Below are 24,310 nucleotides of genomic sequence, written 5' to 3'. Positions count from 1 at the left end.
AAGATGAGAGACAAGGCAGCTTCACGACAAATTCACACACCTACTCCATCACAAACTAGCCTGTTGTGAACGATGCAATTGGAGGAACTGGTCTTCCAAAGGTGCCTGAGTTTTTTGGAGAGAGGGTTACAATGACAAGGCGACGCAAGTAATTCGGCAATGTTATAGGCAAGGAGGCAAATAGTTCACACAGGCCAGAGTATGTCACTCAAAATGTTGCTCGACAAAGAAAGGCTTGAAAGTTGTCATTTGGAGATGCATCACAAGTAACCATGTGGGCAATCCGCAGGTGCAAACAGGGGTCTAAGTTCACTTGCCAAGGAAACAGCGGCACCAAGTTTTTGGGGGAAACGCAACTGGGAAGGGCGTAACAATCAGACATGGGTATGGTTTTGTAGTGACGATGTCAAACATGTGTTGGATGTATGTCCATATATTGTGATGCGGCCTCCAAGACCTCCACTTGAGTGGCCAGTGGCAAAGGGCACGAACTTAACAGCACTAGAAGTAAAGTCTTTGCAGCTAGCGGGGTTTCATATAGCAACAGAAACTATGGAAGTGCAAGGGCAAAGACGTGCGGGCAGGTATAGGACAGGTGTTTCTGAAGAGGCATCAAAAGGATCGACAGTGCTCTAGGACTAGATATGGTCATCGAACAAGTGGAAATGGTAAAGATCGGTAAGCATGAAGTCTTCATTGCAGAAACACCAAACTCAAAGTTACGTGGTGAGAAATATTGAGTCACAATAGCTAGGAATCCTAGTTGTACTTGCAAAGACTTCCAAAGGAGGTTAGGGGAAGGAATGACATATGTGGCTTGCAAACACTTGTATTATATCTACTTGAGAGTATTTGGAATGGACATAAACCACAACATGTTCATTCATCGGTCTAGTCTGGCTGATAACGAGCTCAAAACTTTACTGAGTGCAAAAAGACTGTTGTAATAATCTAGCATTTGTTGGGCTATCACATTTACCTTGAGTGTTGAGAGAGAGTATGGCTCGAATCTTCTGTTGTAGTCTCCGTCGATGCTGTGTAGCTCCTCTCCTCAGTCGCGGTCGTCTGTATCTCTGTAGCTCCAATGCTCGGTCGATGAGAGTGCCAGTAGTGGTCGAATGAGTGTGGGACGAGCTCTGCAGTGGTGGCTGCTCCTCTAGCTGTCCCATATCTAGTGAAAAGAAATCTGTAATGTGTCTCTGGGACTGCCTCTCTCTAGCTCTCCCCAGTAAAGTGTCTCTATACCTGTGTAACTCAAGTAGATATAGTCCAAGACATCTCTGATCCTCATAACTCATGACCCTAGATAGAGGACCAAAACCCTCTCTGAATAAGCAGTGGAAACGCCCCCGTATCTCATAGAACACTGTGCAATGACATATGTAGTGCAACTCTGTCTCTGGCTCTCTCTGGCATAATCGGCATATCCTGCTGTCTGTTGGTATCCCTCTGAATCTACCAGTCTCAATCTCGAGCTGATGTGAGGATGTGCGTATCTGACCAATGGCACAACGCAAACCATGAGACATATGTGTGTCCATGTAGCTGGGTCGAATCACAAACCCATCTCCTGTGAGGTGGAGAAGATGCTCTCTATAGAAAGCCATCTTCGTGCTCAACTCCTGAGGCGGCTCTATCCATGTCCTCCTGGTGTCGAGCTGGGTCAGGTCCTGACGAATGAGTCTAGTGATCTTCACCCGTGTAAGAGACAGCGAGGGTGCCTAAAGAGAATACTGGAAAGGGGGCAACCTGTCCATGGTGAAGCCATGCGTCTGAAACCATGAAGTCATCTGTGCATACCAGCATGAAGTGTCCCCCTGTAGAGCTAACTGTCTGGAAGACTCAAGGGCCAGTCTAGCATATCTGTCTCTAGTAGTATCCCATAGGCTGTGCACAAAGGACACTGATCTGGTAAGCGCCTCAATCTCCATGGGGGGGGCAGCTAGCTCTGCTCGAATGATCGCGTGAGGTACGGAGGCCTTGGCTCTAATCAATCGGGAGATCATAGATACCAAGGGCCTCTCCATACGTCTCCAACCATCCTGGCCTACAGAAGGTCCCCATACCTGTACCCCATACATCATAGCTGAGGCTACTAAAGTATCAAAGAGCCATAACTTTGTCCGAGGTTCCTGGAACTGAACCTGCGAACACATCCTCTCCAAGCCTCCCAAGGCCGCATAAGCTCTGGTCAGTCTAGTCTCTGCTGCTCTCCCCAAAGAAAACCTCGGCCCAGTGAAGACTATCCCAAGGTAAGTGTATGCATCTGTATACTCCACAATCTCTTGACCATACGTGAAGGTCGGTGCCGATCTCCTGATCCACTGCGGTGTGGTGTTAAACACCATGACCTTGGTTTTACCAAGGTTTACAGACAATCCACTATCCTCTGCAAAACTATGTAATGCATCCAACTGTCGCTGCATACCCTCTGGTGAGTCAGAGATCAAGACAATATCATCTAAGTCAGATATCCCCTCTGGGGTGCGTACATGTCCCATCACTGATCTGTATAAAGCCATAATCCCCCAAATCAACACTGTGGGCACCCCCATCTCCTGCAGTCTGCGCATCAGTCGAGCTCTCGGTACCATGTCAAATGCTTTGCGGAAATCCACAAAGCTACAATAAATCCGTCTCCCATGTGACCTGCCCTCCTCAATGATAGCTTTGAGTGTCAGAATATGGTCAAGAGTGGAGAAACCCCTCCTGAAACCTGCCTGTCCCTTTGCCCGTACACCCTCACCCTCTGCCCAGTTACTCAACTGCTGCTCAATAATGGATGCATACAATCGTGCCAGTGTGTGTCCAACCATAATAGTGCGGTAATTTCCAGGCTCTGTAGGATCACCTGCCTTGAATATAGGCACAATAGTAGACAACCTCCAAGTCTCAGGTAATCCCTCACACATGGCACGATTGAACAACACTGCAAGAACCTCCATCAGCATATCCCTAGCATGTATAAAGTGCTCCGCTACTAGACCGTCATGATCGTAAGCCCTCCTGGTCCTCATCCTGTCAATGGCTCTCTTTACCATCTCAGTGGTAAAGAAGGTGCTCGTAGGTGGACATGGCTCTGTAGGATCTGGAAGGGGATCCTGCCCAGGAACCGTATATAACGATGTCGCATACTGGCCCCACACATCAGGAGAAGTAATCACTGGGGGAGGGGAGTGCTCATGGAAGAGTCGCCATGCCTCGCCTGAGTCTCTACTCAAGAACAACTGATACAAGTCTCGCTCCATCTGGGCCAGGTAAGCTCGTTTCTTCTTTCGCACAAGGCGCCGGAAAGCAATCCGCGACTGTCTGTAGGTGATGACTCCTAAATGAAGATCCCTCTGAAGCTGGGCTCTCATCTCTCTGCACTCCTCATCATACCAACTATTCTGGGGCATGCTCCCAGAATGTCGCCTCCGATCCGGTTGAGTGTGTGGGTGAGAAGATGTGCGTAACTGGCCAATAGCACATCGTATCCCATGAGACAAGTGGGTATCCATGTATCTGGGTCTCGCCACAAAACCATCTTCCGTAAGTTGGAGGAGGTGGTCTCTGTAGAAAGCCATCTTCGTGCCCAATTCCTGTGCTGGTTGTATCCATGTCCTCCTGGTGTATAGCTGGGTCAATTCTTGGCGGATGAGCTTGGTGATCTCTGACTGTGTAAGAGTGAGAGATGGTGCATCTAATGAGTACTGGAATGGTGGCCGCCTGTCTATGTTGAACCCATGTGCCTGAAACCATGATGTCATCTCCCCATACCAGCATGTTGTATCTCCTTGTATGGCTAGCTGTCGAGAGGATTCAAGTGCTATGCGAGCATATCTGTCTCTAGGAAGTGCCCATGTGCGGTTTATGAAGGAGACTGATCTGGTGAGCGCCTCCACCACAAGTGGGGGGGCCGCTAGCTCTGCTCGGATAATGGCCCGTGGTACTGATGCCTTGGCTCTAATGAGCCGCGAGATCATAGAGACGAGAGGTTCCCCCATCCATCTGAGCGACCCGGCCTCCCGTGGTGATCTAGTGAAGGTCCCCATATCTCGGTTCCATAGAGCAATGCTGAAGCCACCAAGGTGTCAAAGAGCCAGAGCTTCGTCCGGGGCTCCTGAAATTGAACCTGTGAACACATCCTCTCCAATCTACCCAATGTTGCGTGGGCTCTAGTAAGTCTGGTCTCTGCTGCTCTTCTGAGTGAGAATGCAGGTCCGCTAAAAACCACTCCAAGGTAGGTGTAAGCGTCTGTGTACTCCACAGTCTCCTGGCCGTATGTGAATGTAGGTGCTGACCTCCTGATCCACTGTGGGGTGGTATTAAACACCATAACCTTGGTTTTACCCAGGTTGACAGACAAACCACTTTCGTGGGCAAACGAATGCAAAGCATCCAATTGACGTTGCATTCCTTCTGGGGATTCGGAGATCAACACTATGTCATCAGCATATAACAAAAGTGGAATCCATGTCCCTGCCAACTGAGCCCCTTTATCCCCATCGCTGTCAATGTAGTCAGAAACCTCATCCACATACATACCGAAAAGAGTAGGAGAGAGCGGGCAGCCCTGCTTCACCCCAATAGTGGAGTAAACCGGTGTAGAAAGTCCCTCCAGGGTGCGTACATGCCCTACTACTGATCTGTACAATGCCATGATCCCCCAAATGAGTTCTGTGGGTACTCCCATTTCCTGTAGTCTGCGCATCAGTCTAGCTCTGGGTACCGTGTCGAAAGCTTTGCGGAAGTCCACAAAGCTACAAGAGATCCGTCTCCCATGAGATCTTCCTTCTTCGATGATGGCCCTGAGTGTTAGGATATGGTCAAGAGTAGAGAAGCCTCTCCTGAATCCTGCCTGCCCAGTTGCACGTATCCCTTCCCTCTCTGCCCATCTACTCAGCTGTTGCTCCAGAATGGATGCATACAACCGTGCCAGTGTGTGCCCAATCATAATAGTGCGGTATTTCCCAGGCTCCATGGGGTCTCCTGATTTGAAGATAGGTACGATTGTAGATAGGCTCCAAGAGTCTGGTAGGCCCTCACACATGGCCCGGTTAAACATAACTACTATGAGCTCTGCTAGTAGGTCTTTGGCATGCATGAAATGCTCAGCGACTAGGCCATCGTGATCATATGCTCTCCCGGTCTTCATCCTGTCAATAGCTTTCTTCACCATCCCAGCGGTGAAAAAGACACATGCGTGTGGGCATGGATCGGGGGGGTTGGGGAGGGCCGGCTGTCCGGGTACTGTGTACAAAGATGATGCATACTGCCCCTAGGTCTCTGTGGAGGAAATAGCAGGGGGGGGGGGACTGCTCATGAAAGAGCCGCCATGCCTCACGCGAGTCCTGACTCAAGAATAGCTGATATAGATCCTGCTCGAGTCGAGCCAAAAAAGCCCTCTTCTTTTGCCGCACCAGGCGTCGGAAGTCAATCTATGACTGTCTGTGAGTGACGTCCCCCAACAGCACCTCCCTCTGAAGTCTGGCTCTAGTCTGGCGCCACTCCTCGTCATACCAGCTGTTCTGAGGCATGCTCCCTGATCGGCGGCTCTGCTCAGGCTTGGTGTGTGGGTATGCTTCTGCTGCTGCCTCATGTAATGTCTGTGTCAGTATAGTAGTTAGCTCTTCCAGAGGTCGCCCCGGGTCCTCAGTGCATAGGCGTCTGTATATTCCATCCATGTATACAGAATCCGTCTCCCGTGTGAATGTGCAGAGAGTAGGGGCTGCTACTCGTGGCCTGTGTGCTACACTGAACTGGAAGGAGATGGTCATCGACACCAAAGCATGATCCACTGCCACCCCGATCGGTCTGGGTTCAACTGTGAGATCCTAGATGAGATTCGGCTGTGCCATGACATAGTCTACTGTGTTGGCTCCATGTCTGTGTGGGAAGCATGTAAAACCTCTCGAAGCAGGAAATCTTTATAGGCCGTTCAAGATGGCCAGTCCATGTGCAGTACCCATGTCTATCAGGTGTCGCCCATACTCAGTACATTCCACATCGTGTGATAGTCTGGAAAGGCCCGTCTCTACAACATCTAGCTCTCTTAGCATCTCCTCTGAAGTATCATAAAACACTGCCTGGTGATGGGCAGTCCTAGCATTGAAGTCCCCTAGGATGATAATGTCACCGTCCCTAGAGAACTCCCATATGTCATCATCCAAAATAGAGAAAGGGGACTGTCCTCTGGGTGATGCATAAACTGATGTACTCGGGGGAAAGTAGCAAATAGCTAGATAGAGGTATCTGCCTGTCTCTGCTTTCAGTCGCACCCACATGTACCTAGCCTGCTCGTCCCTGCGTGCTATATGTATCAGTGGCTGCAGATCCTCTCTAAATAACACTGCCACTCCCCCCGAGCCCCGCCCTCTGTGCTCTGAGCGTGTCCTGTCTGTAGGCTGTCTCCCACCTATATCCACTGATGTGAGGCATGGATTGCCCTGGGGCATGGTGTGTCTCAGAGTAAAAGATGATGTCTCTTCCAGTAAAGCTATCCTCAAAGGCACCCACATCAAGACGCATAGATCCATTGCAGTTCTAGGCAACTACTTTGAGTGTGGTCCCATAAGTCACGCACCGTCATGTGGAGCATCGTTCTAGTATTACCACTTTTCCGTCTCGGTAAAAAGCGATCTTGCCTTTTTCCCTTGCCGCTCTAATCTCCGGCATTACTTCCTGCATATGAGCGATCTACGAGAGGGTGAGATCATCCCCGAGAAAGATGCCAGTCTCTTTAAGAGTTGGTCTTTTCTTCAAGAATGACTTCTTTCCTTCCATGGAGGGGAAACGGAGGATGAGTGCTCTTTCTTTTGAGGTTTCTCCACTGCTTCCATTTTTCTTTATGTTGCCCACTCTCCATGCCCTTGTGTGCGTCGGCTCATGAATCCCCATCAGGGCTGTGAGTTCTTTTACTTCTTCGTCCACATTGCCTTTGTCTTTAAGACCGCAAATTCTCACATGTAAAGCGCGCACCCTTCTCCTCTGCTCCTCCTCTAGTGTCTAATTAATGATGTTGTTGGATGTGGGCGTGGGCGTTATCTCCTTGCCTTTTCCTTTCTTGGCCACCTTGATCCATTTCTCGGCTTCGTCCGCCTTCTGTTGAGTTTTGGTAAGAACATCCACCCAAGAAGTCGTCATTTCTTTATGCTGCTCTTCTCCTTCTTTGATGGCCCGTACTTGCTCCTTTATCGTGTTGATTTCTTCGATTATTGAGGGTTGCAGTTCGCCATCTTCCAGTGTGTTTCTTGATCGTGCTTCGGCGAGCTCTTTCTTGAGTGACGCGATCTCTTCCTCTTGGGTCATCACTCGGTCTTCCAACGTGCTTATCTTGCTCTCTTGGATCAGCACGCGTCCTTCGAGTATGTTTATTGTGCCCCAGAGGTTGCGGTTCATCTTGGTCATGATCTCCGTCATCTCCTCTTCGCATTTTTGAATGGCATCCTCTAGGGGGTCGGCTTTATCGTTCATCTTCCTCATGCTTGATCGCCGTCCGCAAGGGAGTTAGGTCTACGTGTGCACCCACCCTCGCAGCGGGCGCGGCGGCTGGGAGTCACTGGATGTACGTGTGCACCCACAATGGCGACAATCGCGACGAGTGGTGGAGCGTGAGGCGGTGTGGCCAGGTGCCCTCAATATGCTCAACTCTGTGTGTGTGTGTGTGTGTGTGTGTGTGTGTGTGTGTGTGTGTGTGTGTGTCTCGAAAACAAAAGTGAAGGAGAGGTGGGGGGGGGAGGGGGAGGGGGGAGGGGGGGTAAAGTATGGTATAAATGAAATGAAATGTTATATTAAAGTCTTCAAAAGGCCATAATGACCTATGAGGCCCGAAAGTTACAAAGTGGTGGGGGCGGGGGCGGGGTTTTTATTTTTTATTTAAAAGAGAGAGAGGTCCTTGAGTAGCCCACTGGAAGGAAGAGTGGGAGGAGAACCGGCGGCAATGGGCGGTGGTGGTAGGAGGAGTGGCAGATGGTGGTAGTGAGCTATCACCACCAACCACCGGTGGTGGGCTAGGGTGTTGGTGGTCATGGGTGGTAAGGGGTGGCAATGGGAGGTAGAGGTGGTGGGAAAAAAAGAAGCTCGCTCTAAAGCTCGCTCCATAACCACCCCCAGAAATTACAACCATCAGAGAAATGTTATAGCTTTTAATACAGAATCAATAAGAGGTCAACTCCTAGGGAGTGTCGCTCTAATCGTGATAAGGATATAGCTAGATAGGGATACAAGGATAATGCCAAGGGAGTTAATTGATGAAAAAGTATCTGAAGGGAACAAGTCAGAAAGACAACTATACAAAAGGAGCGATACAATCTAGATGGGAGTATTGGAAGCTGGATCCATGATCACCCTATGAAGTGCTGCCTGCATCACTGCTGTATTCTATCAATCTCCTCCATAGTGAAGAATAAAATCCTCTATGGTTCAGCAGATAATGGTTACCCAGATGTGCCAAAAGCTGGCTCATGTTAAGAAATTGACTAGATTCTCTGAAAGAATAAATAAGATTTTGTGGTGGATATTGAGGTGCTTATCAGATAAATGCTGGCTACTGTCTCAAAAATGAAAAAGAGATGACATCAGGCATTAGAGTTTAAACCTCATGTGATCATATATCTATGAGTTATTTACCTGTATAAACAGTCTCATCTTCTTGCTGCTGCAAACTGATTGAGTAAGCACTATAATCTAGTTGGACGCTCAATACACCACAAAATTCATCCGTGGTGTTCTCAGCAAAGGTACCTGGTGATTGTAGTAACAGTTTAGTTAGTGAGTGCCTTCCTGGAAATGAACTGACCATCCAAAGGGGGTGAAGAAAAACATCAACAAAGCATCCTCCCCTGGGCCTTTCTTCCCCCCCTTCAAGGCCTCCAAAGCCATCTTCATCTCTTTAATAGGTGTCTCTTAATAAAAATTTTGTAAGAATAAAATGACACCACTTACGAAATTATTGCGCTCACATGGCCTCACATTTGATAAATCCTAATTTTGTTAGTGAAGATGCATCAAGCTTTGCGACTATGCATATTCCATCTTCTCATAGCTGACCTATTCACCCCACATATAATTCAATAATCTAGATTTACTCCCATGAGATCCTCTTAAGTCAACAAAGCCCTACTTTCCTATGCATAGCAAAGAATTTTGAAAAAGATCAAAAACAAAATCTGAACTTAAAAGAAATCAAACACTGAACAGAGAATTATATTAATAAAATGAATGATATTAATTAAAGTACAAAATCATGCAGACACCCACATATGTACAAGCTCTCTGTTTTCTTTAGTAGATTGGAGTGCAATCAAACAACGTGGCCGTTGTCAACCACTTCATTCAAGTCCAACGACTCCCTTTGCTAGATCCTCTAAAAACCTGATGTGGTCTTGGATTCTAACTAAAAGAACTATCTAAAATGGTGTTAAAAGAGAGCCTTGAGAAAGTGTCAGGGGCACGTGCAAAAGGATATAGAGCTTTAAGGAAGCCATGCTTGAAGAGAGACCGGAGAGAGTTATTGGGGACAGGCGCAAAAAGAGATAGAGCTCTTTAAAATTGAATACACCTAACAAAAAACAGAATCTGCAGCAGCTGCCCTAGAGGACGAGGGCATGGGAATCGAGTTATTAATAATGAGATGGCAATGTGACAGACTAGTATGATTCAGGCATAGTAAGAAACAAATCTAACCGTGCCTCAAGGTTAAATATTTGAGATAGCCCCAAACAATATTAACCACATGAGGTTGTAGCTAGATATTTCTTACCACAAGAATAAAAAGGTGGATCCTTCCAAAGCTTTAGATTATGCCTGGTAGACTTGAGAACACCCTTCTCCCCAACAAAGCAAAAATTTGTCCATCCCACCAATTTACAATTAACCTGATCGCTGCCATATAGAACACCATGGTAAAGGGCTAGATTCAGCCTTACCTCCTGTTGAGTAGAAACCATCAGCTCATTCACATGTTCATGATTACCAAAGTTTACAAAAGCTAACTTTAGTCCCCCTAGCATCTGGCAAGAAAAAACTTTAGGATAACATTATGAGCCAAAAAGAAAAGGTTTCAACAATGACCCTTTTAGTATCCTCATGCATAATTATTGAGAGAAATCATGACTCCTTACTTGAGGTAGGTCGTATAGGAGTATTGGGAAAGTAAGTAGTTCATTCCACCTTAGCTGTGGACAACCCATTACGAATGTAGTTGAAAGCTCATGACTGTGTGATAGCTTCTCACCTCCATGATACCTTCAGCATAAGCATACAAAGCACAGAATGCAAATTTACATTGTCTTGTGGAACTTCGAAAAGTAATATGATGTGTTGAAAACCTGAAAACCAGAAATTAATTACTTATTGTACTGTTGGAGACACCTAAAACTAATGTGGTGAAGAGATGTAGTGCACCAAGGCCCCAAAAAGGGAGAGAACAAAAATTTTGCAGTTGGAAAGTCAATAGAACCTTCCTCAACACCAACATACACGAGAGAAATCATATGTGATAAGAGGCCATAACCTGCCCACCAAAACTGGTAGTTGTAAGAGAGACAATATCTTTTTAAATGAAACAATGTTACACTTCAAACCAGGGTGCATCAATCCACATGTAACTTCTTGCTAGAGCTTCTCATGCAGTTTTATCCCCACGCTTTAAAAACTTTCTTTGACTTGCCTGGCTTATGCAGAGCCTCAATATAGGCAGCAAAACAAATATACTTGAAGCTCACAGGTAAAATGGAAATATAGCCTCTTGGAAATTAACAGAGCAGCCCTCATTTGGCTCCGCAAGCAAAGAAAAATATCTCTTAAGAATCATAAGAAACAAATATTATAATACTCAAGAAAATCTGCCAAAAGTGCGATGCATGTAATCAAGAAACAGAATAAGCATTGTAAGACTGCCACTTGACTGACCAGTAGAACCTTTCCTTAGCTCACCAAAAAAACTCCCCCCTGCACTTCAGCTCTCAATGAAAGGGTGGCAGGTAGTCCGACCGATTGTCCGCAATCGGAAGCTCGTCCTTGAAAAGCAGTGTGCATCAGGCACACGAATGCATGACCCATATCTTTGCAAAAGTCTGGATTCACATTTGCAACAAAGCTGCAGAAGCATGACACAAACATTTTTTAACCCACCCCGTATGTTAAAGCATTATCCCCACAGTCAGTCCAATATAAAAGTCGTCTTCCAGGTCCTGGAAATCTGAAAGAAAGCCCATCAAGTTACATAACTATTCTTTGGGTCAGTCTCTAAAGTTTACCGGCCCCTTGAGACACCAGCAATCACTTGTCTACAGTGAAGGCATGTATCACAACTTGCTTACTATTGTTCTAAGTTAAAAAATTGTAACTCAAAGCCGAGAAGATTATTGTCGCATGGCTCTATACCACCTTGAGAGCTACAATGTGCCTTTTGTGGTCTACTCTCCTTCATTGGAATATAATAAAACCTGCTTTTTGTAAATAACAGAAGAAAGCAGAGTGTTGGTTGGCTCCTAGTGGAGCAATATAGAAACATTGCTTGGTTGTTTCCCCACAAAATGTCGCATCTGGCCCCAATCAAACTGCCATTCTCTAACATCTGAAAACGGCATTCCCAGTCACTATGTTTTTGACGCCCTCTTACACTTTTTGATGCCAACAGAGAAGAAAATCACTTGTCAACTCAATGAAGGCTCTTGATTGGCAGTTGCTTCTGACAGCATTTCACACGCTCCAATCTAGTATCGGCAAATCTTCAACAGCCCTTGAGTCCCACACTCACACGTAAACCCAAACCACCAATCTGCTTGATTAGAGCCCACTAGTAAAAGAAACTACATCTACACACTAAGATCGAGTAGATTAGAGCCCACCTATCAATCAGCACAATAATTACAAGAAACTTCATTTACACCCTATAGCTCACAACTGCTCTTTAAAACCTTTTCCCCTCTTTGTTTGTTTGAGGGCTATGTTAGTTTGTACAATTGATCCCCTGGGACACTCTACTGGTACAACATCAGCATCTGACCAGCTGGCTGTACTGCTCATCTATGTCATCAATGCTAGTTTGATAGCACTCTCAGCCCTCTGAGCCCAATTCAAATCAACCCACACATAAACCAACTTCAGATCTGTGAAGACTTCTAAGAGAAAGATGCCAGCTCTACTAGTAGCCTAACAGACCTCCTCAGAGGCCTGCAGACAGTCTAATGCAGCAACAATTCCTTCACGTGCCAAGCCAAACTCATGTCCATCAAGCCTGTCATTTTACCCACAAGCCCTTGGTTGTAGTCCGCCGAGTAAGGCTGGTTACAGACTACAGGCAGCGCCCGCTATTGTTAGACTCACAGCCAGTAACTCCGTCGCACATGGATTTGGGTGTTGCTGCTCATTACACACGGCCATTACAGAGGCGACACCATATCCTAGCTGTATGCCAGCACACGTCCAAATTTGCTAGGGATTTGGATGGCACCCAAGAGCTGCCCAAATATGGCGGGCAGGTAATCCACCAATCAGAGCACCTGCTTCAGACCTGCTCCATACGTCCATCGCTGCAGCCAAACCAGTGCCCACAACACGCACATCTACGCTATGTTTCTGATATGGCTATGTGTAACCAGCCTAAATTACTGGCATGAAAAATGCTCTAGCACAAATTGACTAATGAGAAACTTCAAGTGTCATGTTCCAGCCTATTGAAAACCTTCCTTCTTCACTGACAGTGTAGGGGCAATCCGTGACTTTTTTCGGTGGCCCTGAAAGAGGGAGAACATAGACCTCAAACAGAGAATAAAAATGACGTTTTTAAATGTGTTTTGATGCAAAAGGAATTTGTAATCTCAAATGATTGAAGAAGAAGTTTAAAGCAGTTGGCCCTCATGGCCAAACATTGGCACTAAACCCGCAACCCAAGCACAATGAATTACCTGAGACAAAAGGTCTCAAGGCCCTTTGGAAGTTGGAGTGCAGAAAGTTTGCCAGCCTCATCTTAGGGTATTTGACTGGTACATCTAGAGTAATTTTTCTTGAGCAAAACTGCTGCTTGTTGGCCACAGTGTATCAATTTGTCTTGCCTCAAATGAGGGTTCTTTGTTTGTAGTGTAGGCAGCTAAGCTCGGCATTAGGAAAGGGAGCCAATGCTTGCAGTCAGTTGAGGAAAGGAACCCAGTATTACATGTGCACTATGTCACAACAACCAGCCCTCTGCATGGAATTTATCAATTGGATGCCTTATGCTCACTGATAAATCAGTTGGATGTAACACCTGACATTAGGAAGCGAAGCTTACATCTGGTACAAACTAACCAAAACTTTTTTCACTGGTTGTGGGGTATGAACTAGCTAAACTTCTACCGCTGGTTGAGAATGATCCCAAGAAGGACCCCATTGTAGAGCAGGAAGTATAGATAATAGTCAAGCAATTGGTGGGTTTTAGAAAACTCCTAGCCTAGCACGTGCCGTTCTAAAAGAGCTTGATTGGAGCAATATAGCCACTAACTTTTGCCACTTGAGTGACAAGTAAACCTCAAATAGAAAGCATTGTTGGACTTGCAATCCGTCTAAATGGCATGTTTTCCCAGCGTAAATTAAAAGCTTTGATACCTCTAATCTATCTTTCATGCATGCACATACTCTTTGGGACACAAACTTTATTAAGTAATAACCCTCAGGGGTACAAGTGGCGGCCACATAGCCCAGATAGCAATCAACAAACATAATGCAAGAGAGTTCTGCGAGCGACCACCTTATAAATGTTTAAACTCGATCAGGATAAAGCACATGCAAACGCAGTGAATGTTTTACAAATAACTCGAAAGCAACATATATGGGGCAGGAAAAGATAATACAAGCAAGCCACAACATTGTAATATGAGAGACTGGAGTCGACCGCACTCTGAATGCTTTCCTCAATTGCTGCTTCATTCAAACAGCACTCAAGTATGTGAACATGCAAATATAAACGCCTCATGAATGTGGTTGGTCTTGGCATGACCTGAAACATTACAAATAAGATTTACATATCTGCAAACTCTTTACTGTAACCAAAATGAAGATTAGACATGTAAAAGCATGCTTAAAATGTCCTGGACAACTCTGCTTCTGCTGCATACCTCCACATTCCCTCCCTTTACCAAGACACTACAAAGTTGAACCAACTAACGTCTTGGAAATTGTTATGATAGATTCAAGCACAGCCGTTTTTAAGGAATGGGAAATTTTGCTTTGAACTTCTTGGGAATTGCTATGATAGATTCAAGCACAGCCTTTTTTGAGAAATTGACTCTATATAGCATGATTCATCAAGGGTTTCCTCAAAATTGGAGTACGTCTACAATTGTACCACTGATTGAGTCTGGAGATCATGCAAAACAGTAAGTGTGTGTGTGTGTGTGTGTGTGTGTGTGTGTGTATGTGTGTCAAGTGAGGCCAAGCAAAGTGGAGTTTCTACTACCAAAGTGGCTTCGAATGTGGACAAAGGGAAAGGGAAGGTACAGCAAGGTACTGATCTTGGGACTGTGTCTGCTGCTAAAGGCAAAAATGCTGGACCTGTTGATGTCAATACATGGGTGGTGCTGAAAAAAGCACTGAAGATTCGCACGCCACTTTCTTCACGTAATTACGTTCCTTCTGTTAATGCTAACAAGAATGCATCGTTTAAGCAACTTCCTTGTAATGACAATCGCACGTTGATTGATGCATGGGATAAAGCGATGCACTCTTACAAAGAGGTACTCCTTGGTGAGGCTTCCACATCGCATGTGAATACTGTGGACACGTTTCCTGCCCTGACTCAGAGGATGGGTCCTCGTACGGATGCAGTGGATGGAGACGTGTCTATGGGCACCTCCACTTGATGTTGATTCTTGTTGCTTTTGTACATATGTTTCCAATGCAAAGTCATCTTAAATGCATCTCATACAATGTGCGTGGGTTATTGTAGCCTGCTACAGTGTCACTTCACAGGACAGGCAGTTGGACAGTTAGCTACAGTTGGTCTGGTTCACACTGGACGGACCCTTTGGCTGGGAGTGACACGTGGCAGGGTACCTACGGTGGTCTAGTGGACGTCGTGGCCAGGTCACCACCACCACTCAGTTTGGAGATAGACTTAGCTGGCTGGACATTTATGGGCCGTTGGTGGCTCCTATGGTTGTACATATCAGTAGTCGTTTTAAGATAGTTCCATCTTATCTTGCACGTAGTCGTCTAGAGAGTCTTACACAGAGCACTGCTTCACCATCCCTGCACATCTGAGCCTCGACACCCCATTTGTACCTGTGAGTCCTGGGCTGGAGCGGAGTGTGCTGCCACGCCAGCGTCTGTACATGGTTCTTGGAGCTAGTCGAGTCCACATGTTCTGGTCCACTGTTGTGTCTCTGTTGTTATCCATTGTTTCTGTGTTGTTATCCGTTGTTTCTGTGTTTCATTCTGTTTGAGAGAGTTTTCATTTGTTTGAGTGAGATTGTCACGCTCATTGCACTGAGGGGCACCCACATTGTAGAGAGCACGACGCATTATCCGCGCTACAGTTATGCAACCTTGACAAATGGCGGCTGACCTGGCACTATGTACATACATGTAGAGCAAACATAGTTGTATTGCAAGAGCACAATCAGCACGAGTTTGCTGGTCAATGCTCCTATTTTGCCGGATATTGGATTGCGTATGCTGGCTCGCAAGATTTTTCTGGTGTATTGATGCTGATTCGGCATGAGCTTCAGCCTGTTCTGTTATACAATGATCCGCATGGTCGGTGGATGGTTGTACAGTGTTTGTTGAATGGTCGAGTTTATGAATTTGGAGGCACATATGCATATACGGCCTCTGGGCAAAGAGCTGCTTTGTGGCGGGAATTCTCCTCTCACCCATGGACATCGAATGCATTTCTATGTGGAGATTTCAATAATACTCCTGGTTTGCTTGACAGTACCACATGAAATTCGCATATGCTGCTTGCGGAGAAACACAACTGGGATCACTTTGTTGCCTCTGCTCAAATGATTGATATATGGCATTCTTTGTATCCTGATGCCTCTGGTTTCACCTTTCAGCATGCTGCTCACTCCTCGTATAGAGCAAGATTGGATCGTTGGTATTTGCTTAATGGGCAACAGTATGAAGAATTTGTATGTGACATGAGGATAGACTATGCTCTGTAGCTATCGGATCATTATCCTCTTTTGTTGTCGTTGTATTTTGGACAGTCTATTTGTGATCGGCCTCTTCACAGGAAACGTTTGTTGCATGTTAATAATGCCTATCTTACTCATGAAGTTTTTCGTCATATGGTTGCCGATATTATTCCCCCGCTATTGGCTCATATGCATATTGATGTGGATGCTGCTTGGTATCGTTTTGTCATGAGAGTACAAACTGTGATTTCTGACTATGGTAGGCAGCATATGCAGCGAATTCGGGAGAATGTCGGTGATGCGAAACAGGTTAGTCAACGATTACAACAATTGCTTGATTTCCGCCCATTGTCTGACTCAGAAATGATGGAGTTATGTGAAGCTAAAGTGTGTATTCAGCAAAATGATAAGCGGAAGCTTGCTAAGTGGCAGACACGTGCACGTCAACAGGCCTTTATGGATAAAGGGTGTGCTTCGAAGAAATTTTTTAAGCATTTGCATCATTCAAGAGTCTCACAGTCGATTAAGCGTGTTATGCTTCCCTCGGGTGTTTGGACTTCTTCAAAGAGGGAACTTGTTGAGGCTATGGTCTCACATTACCGTATGGTGTTTGCTGCTCCATCTCAGCCGTCTTCAGCAGCTTGTCGAGCGCGTGAATTGTTGCTTTCTTATGTTCGTCCGATCTTGTTCTCGCAGGAGGCACACTGCCTTGAGGACCCTTTCTCTGTCGCTGAATTGCATGGTGCCTTGCTTGCATTGGGTCGGTGGAGATCTCCTGGTTGGGACGGACTTACTGTGGAATTTTCCTCTCGTTTTGGGATGCTCTTAAGCAACCCCTCATCTTTATGATAAATGCGGCATGGGAAAAACAGGATCTACCAATTTCATGGAAAGAGGGCTTGCTTAAGTTGTTGCCCAAGCAAGCGCTTTGCGAGCAGTTCTCTCATTGGCGGCCCATAACTCTGATGCCGGTGATATACAAGTTTTTGGCAAAAATGTTGGTCCATCGCATCAAGGACTATTTGTTTACAGGACTTATTCCTCGTCGTCAAATCATGGATAATTTGGCCAATCTTATGATTGGCATGGAATATGCTAAGTATACGCAACAAGATGTGCTGGTCATGCAAGTTGATATTGAAAAGGCTTTTGACACGGTGAACTGGGATTTCATTGCTGCCACAATGAGAAGCCTAGGGTTTGGTCCTAAGTTGGCCAATGTGGTTCATTTCTTGTATGACTGTAGTATATCTTTGGGAATTCTGGACGGGGAACTGACAGAATCGTGGCCGCTTGGTTGTTCGCTTAGGCAAGGCTGCCCTATTAGTGCTTTGCTGTATGCAATTGCTTCTCATTCTTTATTGATGTATCTTGATCATTTGACCTCTGCGCAGCGTCTTCATGGTTTGCAGTTACCTTCGGGCCATACGTTTATTGGGCAGGCTTATGCTGATGACTCGCTATTTATGCCCCGCAATCAGCAAAATGATGTTCAAGAGATTATGAATGCTTTGGAATTGTTTGCGCTTGCGGCTAGTCTTAAAGTCAATTTCCGTAAATCAAAGCTTCTGCTGCTTCGTTCTTGTGATTAGCATGCTCTGCTGTGGCCAGGAGAGATTGTTCTTCCAAATGTAATCACTAGGCATTTGGGTTATCCAATTGGATGGAATGTTACTCACAAGCAGAAAGCGGATTGGGTTATGGATCGCTTGAATGTTAAATTGCATTACTCGAAGCTTTCTACTTGGCCGCTACATGTTCGCCTGCGAATTGTTCAGAGTATCCTCATGGCATATGTTCAGTTCTTTTTGCCATTGTTGCATTGGCCCAGGCATTGTCTTCACTCTCTCATGTCGGCCATTTTGTCTCATTTGTGGCGAACGCGTGCTCACAAAAAAGGTTTGCGCTTGATATCTATGGCAAAACTCTGTACACCAAAGCGCTTTGGGGGTTTGAATATTTTGGACCTGCGTAGGCATGTCATTGCTCGGAAGGCTATGCTTTTGCCTACACTTGTGCATCAATCTTAGCCTTGGACTCTTATGTTTGCACACTTGAGTCAGCATGTGGTTACATCTTCATTTGGTCACTGGCAATCATCCATGTGGGAGGCAGTATTTGGTAAGATGGATGCTCGTATTCCTGGATGCCCGCTTTCTTCCACCTTGCTTTCTGCATGGAAACAGGTTACGATTCATCTCTCATGGAATGCTCAGAGGGAAGGAAACTCGCTTCGTGCGGAGAGCCTTCATTGGAGTCGGGTTTTTTCTCTTACCTTGGTCGATCGCTCACCTCGCTAGGCGTATTTTCTCTCTTGCCGTGGCATTCGAGTGGTTGAGGATGTGGTGGATGTAGCTGGTTTTACTTTCGAGTTTCCATTTGCCGCTCGCCGTTTTGGATTGGGCATGCACTATCGCCAGTTTTGGAGAGAATTACAACAAATGTTGGCTGGTTTTTTGCCTGTTTCCCCTTTGGCTGATGGTGATCGAATGTCTGACTGGAAGCTTGGGGACATGTCATTTCAAGATATTTCTGTTGGCCGGGCATATGCTCTTCTTCTGCCTCGTCCATGGATTGCTGATCATTGCAACGCTATTTGGCACATGCATAAATCCGATATTTGGTGGCGTAGGATTATATCTACAATTTGGGAAAGCCGTTTGCCGTTGAAAGAGCGGCTGTTTCTTCGGCGGTGTTTACTTGGTGGGCTCCCAGTGGGTACTTTTCTTCGGAAGCGCCGTATCCGCCCTTCATCATGTGTCCGTTGCTTATCTGCGGAGGAGGATGTTTGTCACCTCTTGTGGGAATGCAGTGTCACTCGAGAATTCCTTCGTCGGGTATCTGCGTGTATGCGGTTACGTTTTCCTTCGACGGTCTTCCATAAGCGGTTTTGGGTTTTGGGTATCTTCTCGCCGGCGTTGAAGTGCTTTGCACCCTTCTTCATGTGGGTCAGGTTTTGGGCATATTGGAGCCTGTGGCGACAGCGTAATGGTTGTATGTTCCATAGCATTCACACGGATCCTTTACCTTTCTTCAAGATTTCCCTTCGGCAGTCTCTGCGGTTTTCCTTGGAAGTTGGTGATATCACGGCAGAGATACATCAGCTTTCTTATGAATGCTTTTAGATATTTTGTACAGCTGAACACTGTTGTGTTCCTTTCCTTGTACATCTTTTGGGTGGGTTTTCCTCTCTTTGAGGTTTCCCACAGATAGTTAAATCAAATTGATTTACAAAAAAAAAAAGTGTGTGTGTGCGCGCGCGCGCGCCTTTCGGGAAACGCCTTTTCGAGATATTACTGCAGCTTGAATTTATGCTATTCTTCTACCACGAGCATGGCTTGATGGTCATTGTAATGCCATTTGGCGCATGCACAAATCTGACCTCTGGTGGAGGAGGCTCCTCTTTGCCTTGTGGAAAAGCCATTTGCCTTTGAAGGAGCGTTTGTTTCTTTGGCGCTGTTTGCTTGGAGTGCTTCCCGTTGGCACTTTTCTTTGGGCGCGTCATATTCGTCCTTCTTGTTGCGTTCGTTGCTCGACTGCAGAAGAGGATATTTGTCACTTGTTGTGGGATTGCTGCGTTACTAGAGACTTCCTTCGCCATGTATCGGCGTGTATGCGGCTCCGTTTTCCTGGGGTTGTCTTTCACAAAAGGTTCTGGGCATTTGGCATTTTCTCACCGACGTTACAACGTTTTGACGTCTTCTTCATGTGGGTCAGATACTGGCTTTCTGGACAGTGTGGAGTCAGTGTAATGCTTACGTGTTCCATCGTACTCATGCGGATCCATTTCCTCTCTTCAGGCTTTCTCTTCGGCAATCGTTACGATTTGCTTTGGAAGTTGGTGATATCACCTCAGAGATGCATCAGCTTTCATATGAATGCTTTTAGCTACGTTCTACAGTCGAGGAGTTCTGCGCTCTTCCCCTTGTATATGATCTTTTCGGTGGGTTTTCCTCGCTTTGAGGTTTCCCACTAGTAAATTAATCAATCGATTTACAAAAAAAGTGTGTGTGTGTGTGTGTGTGTGTGTGTGTGTGTGTGTGTGTGTGTGTGAGAGAGAGAGAGAGAGAGAGAGAGCTGCGTGCGCGCGCGTGTGTGTGTGTGTGAGAGAGAGAGGACGCTGCCCTGATCTGTGCGCTGCCCTGGTCTCTGCGTTGCAGCCCCTGCGCGCTGCCAATTCCCTGCTCGCTGGCCTGCTCTGCGCACTGCAGCACCCGCGTACAGTTCGCCTCTGCGCACCCGCTTGACCTGTGCCCCGTGCCCTCGTGCGCTAACCTTAGGAGCTACGCGATCTACTGTGGTAGCCAGCAACACCCTCTGCCCTCCTGTGCGAGCCCTAGGACCTGCGCTACCTGCTGCTACAGTGAGCGCTCTGTGCAGTCCTGCTTGGTGTGTGTGTGTGTGTGTGTGTGAAGTATTGAAAGCCTCTTTACAGGCAAAGTACAGCAGGGCACAGAAGCCACGAACGTGCTAGTCAGCTTTGCAGTGTGTGTGGTGTGTGGCATCACAGCCGCCTTGCGTGTGTGTGTGTGTGTGTGTCTATGTCGAGTGCGTGTGTGTGTACGCTTGTGGGGGATTTGGGTGTGTGGTGAATCCTTCGGCCTCGTCTGTCGCGCGACTCTATTCTGCACAACATCTACCCTGTGCAGGCCCTTCACAGCGCACCGGGGGTGGAAGTTTGATTTCGCCTGCACGCGGTCCTTCCGTCGTCTTGTGTGCGAGAGAGGGGTGTGTGTTTTTGTACAACTAGCCGATGTGTGTGTCTGCCTGTGTATATAGCATTCATATATCAAAAACTCCCAGAAAAAAACAAGAGAGTGTGTGCGTGAGAGCTTCACATGGATTCCACTGATCAGTGTATATATAAGCATCGGAAAGCCATGGAAACTTCGGAGATGGATGCTTTGAGTCTTATCAAAGAATGTTTGCATGAGCACTTCGAGGATCCACGTCAAGCCTGGGAAGGATCCGCTCCTGTTTTGGAAGTGCGCATCCCTATACAGGAGCTCATGGATCCTGTTGCTCAATATGCACTTAACACTGTGATTCTTTTTTTCCCGGGTCGAATGCCTACTGCTCAGGATGTAGGCCAATGGGTTGATTTCTACTCAAACGGCAAGCAGTCCGAGGGGTTTACTTTGGTGCGTGAGGGTTCTACGAAGTCTTGCTGGCTGACATGGATGCTCGGGATGCTCTGCTTGAAATGTCTCCTCTTTTCTTCAATATGCAGATGACTCATGTGCTGCCCTAGGCTGTTACCAACGACTATCAGACTCTCATTCGTCACAAGTGTCCCGTCTGGGTTGAGGTGGTCGACTTTCCTCGCACTTGGCGTCATTTTCTTTCTTTGTTGGCTTCTCTGTTAGGCAAAGTCATTTGCCCTCCTAAGCTGGAGGCAAACACAAACCTTTTTTGTATTTTGTGGGACACGCATATCCCCACACCAGCAGGTATTTCCATCAATTCTGGGGATACAGTGGATGGAAAGCGCCCATTTAAGCTTAAACGGGGCAAGTTTGCAAATTCTTGCTTCCGATGTGGCAAATTTGGTCATATGCAGTCCGAATGTCCGGAACCAAATTTGCAACCACCTCCTTCAGCCGTCCCTGCTTCTCAACCTCGCTCGCTTCCGAAACCTTCTACTGAGGTTCAAACTAAAGGAGTTTCAGCCTCCTCCCCCTCAGTTGGGGCGATTAAAGGCAAGGGGAAACAAGTACAATTGTCTGCACTTTCTGCTTCTCCAAATATTAAAGACAAGGGAAAAGAACAGGTTTCCACCTCTCAAACTTGGACAGTGCCCAAGAAACCCGTCAAAGCTGCTACACCTCGTGTTCCGACATCTTATCGTATTATGTGTCTCCTTTGAAGAATGTTGCTCAGAAAAAACTCCCTTGTAATGACAACACTTCTTTGGCTGAAGCTTGGGACAAGGTTGTTCGTTCTTACAAGGAGGTTGTTACTGGAGAAGCTTCTTCATCGCAAGGTCATTTCCTTTCAATTATCCAAGTCTAGGTATTGACCCACCTTCTCAGGCACCTACAGCTGGGGAGGATGTGTCGATGGGAACTGGTACTTGAGTTTTATTCCCCGCTTTCTTTTCCTCTTTCCTCGTCCACTGTATATACCATATAGAATGCGTAGTTCTTTGAATTGCATTTCCTATAATGTGTGTGGGTTATGCAATCACGACAAGTGGCGGCTTACCTAGCACTATGTACATACATGTAATGTGACATTGTGGTTCTTCGAGAGCATAACCAGCACCAATTTGCAGGACAGACTTCTTACTTTGCGGGCTACTGGATTGCTTATGCAGGATCAACTGGCCATTCTGGAGTGCTTATGCTTGTTCGACATGAACTCTTCCCAACATTGGTCTTTAATGACCCGGCTAGGAGATGGATGGTCATCCAATGTATTGTTAATGGAGAAGTTTTCGAATTTGTAGGATTATACGCATGCACAACTTTTGCAGATAGAGCACGGTTGTGGAGTGCTATCTCTTCTTATTGTTGGCGTTCCAATGCCTTTCTCTGCGGGGATTTTAATAATGCACCAAACCTTGCGGATAATACAATTGGCCATTCTCACATGCTTCATATGGAACAACAATCTTGGGACCAATTTATGTCGACCTGTAATGGGCTTGATTTGTGGCCCTTTTTGCATGCGACTGATCCAGGCTTTACTTTTTAGCACAATGCTCAATCCATGTATCGCGCTCGGCTGGATCGCTGGTATCTTTTTCACATGCAACAATATGATGACTTTGTATGCGAGAAGAGGATTGATTATGCTATGTGTCTCTCGGATCATTTTCCCGTATGTTTGAAACTTCGTTTTGGCTCTTTTGATGTCAATGATCGCCTACCCAAGAAAAGACTTCTGCATGTCAATAATGCTTATCTCAAGCATGAGCCTTTTCGCACTATGATTGTGAATATCATCCCGCCTTTGCTCTCCCATATGTATGTTAACATGGACATAGCATGGTTTCGTTTTGTTATGCGTGTTCAATCAGTTACAGGATTATGGCAGGGATTATTTGTCACAATTAAGGGAACAGGTTAACCAGGCAAAGGATGCTTGTAGCCGATTAATGCACTTGGCTAATCATTCTTCTCTTACTGATGCTCAAATGACTGAATAGTTTTCTGCTCATGCAATATTAAGGCACAATGATGAGGGGAAATTGGCCAAATGGAAGACTCGAGCTCGTCAACAGGCTTTTGCAGATAAAGGATGTGCTTCTAAACAATTCTTTCAGCATTTGCATCACTCGAGGCAGTCTCAAGCTATACGGAGATTTAAATTACCGTCAGGGGAGTGGACCTCCACTTTTCGAGAGCTAGCACTAGCCCTACGCTCTCATTATGGCAAGATTTTTGAGACCCCTTCTTCTCCCATGAGAGAAGCTCGCCAAGCGCGTCACATGTTTCTATCGCATGTCACTTCCATTCTCTCGTTGCGGCAGGCTCAACTTGGAAGCTGTTTTCACTGAGTCGGAATTGTATGCCAGCTTGCTTGATTTAGGTCGATGGAGAGCTCCTGGTTGGGATGGTCTCTCTGTCGAATTCTTCTCGTCTTTCTGGGATTATTTGAAGTTGCCTCTATTATTCATGATGAATACAGCTTGGGAACAACAGGAATTACCCTCCTCTTGGAAAGAAGGTTTGCCCAAGCTAATCCCTAAGCATGCATTGTGTGAAGAATTTTCACATTGGCGGCCTATTACACTTATGCCTGTGGTATATAAATTAATGACAAAAATGCTTGCTAACCGACTCAAATGCTTTCTGCATGAAGACTTGCATCAATCTCAATCCCGCTTCATTCCGCAATGTCAAATTACTGATAACCTCGCAAATGTCATTATTGGTATGGAATATGCAAAAATATACTCGACAGGATGTATTAGTCATGCAGGTTGACATTGAAAAGGCATTTGATCCTGTTCTTTGGGATTACATTGCAGATACCATGCGACATTTGGGCTTTGGGCCTAGGCTATCCCGTGTCGTGCTTTTCTTGTATACAAACAGTACTTCTGCAGGCTTGCTGCATGGTTCTCTCACTGAATTTTGGCCTTTGGGACGGTCGGTACGGTAGGGCTGCCCTCTGACTGCTTTGCTTTATGCGATCGCTACTCATCCCTTGTTTATGTATTTGGATTCCTTGACCTCCATTGGTAGGCTACATGGCCTTACTTT

At 46.1% G+C, this 24,310-nt stretch overlaps 1 protein-coding gene across 2 annotated transcripts in view; it reads right to left on the bottom strand.

The window, feature by feature from the left end:
• LOC147441905 (uncharacterized) overlaps nt 1–24,310 on the bottom strand; it is a 190,710-nt gene that overhangs the window by 100,291 nt on the left and 66,109 nt on the right. For both annotated transcript variants that reach the window (XM_086528304.1, XM_086528303.1), the window contains 4 exons: nt 13,815–13,960; nt 10,104–10,227; nt 9,743–9,911; nt 8,611–8,724 (listed from right to left, as the gene is read on the bottom strand). In XM_086528304.1, the coding sequence (XP_086384430.1) occupies nt 8,611–8,724; nt 9,743–9,911; nt 10,104–10,227; nt 13,815–13,960 (553 nt within the window). The remainder of the gene's footprint in view (nt 1–8,610; nt 8,725–9,742; nt 9,912–10,103; nt 10,228–13,814; nt 13,961–24,310) is intronic.

The sequence above is a fragment of the Adiantum capillus-veneris genome, chromosome 14 (assembly GCF_014529385.1).
Source record: "Adiantum capillus-veneris isolate H3 chromosome 14, ASM1452938v2, whole genome shotgun sequence".
Lineage (NCBI taxonomy): Eukaryota > Viridiplantae > Streptophyta > Polypodiopsida > Polypodiales > Pteridaceae > Adiantum > Adiantum capillus-veneris.
Note: the sequence above shows the minus strand (reverse complement) of the source record. Positions and strands in the feature narration are given on the sequence as shown.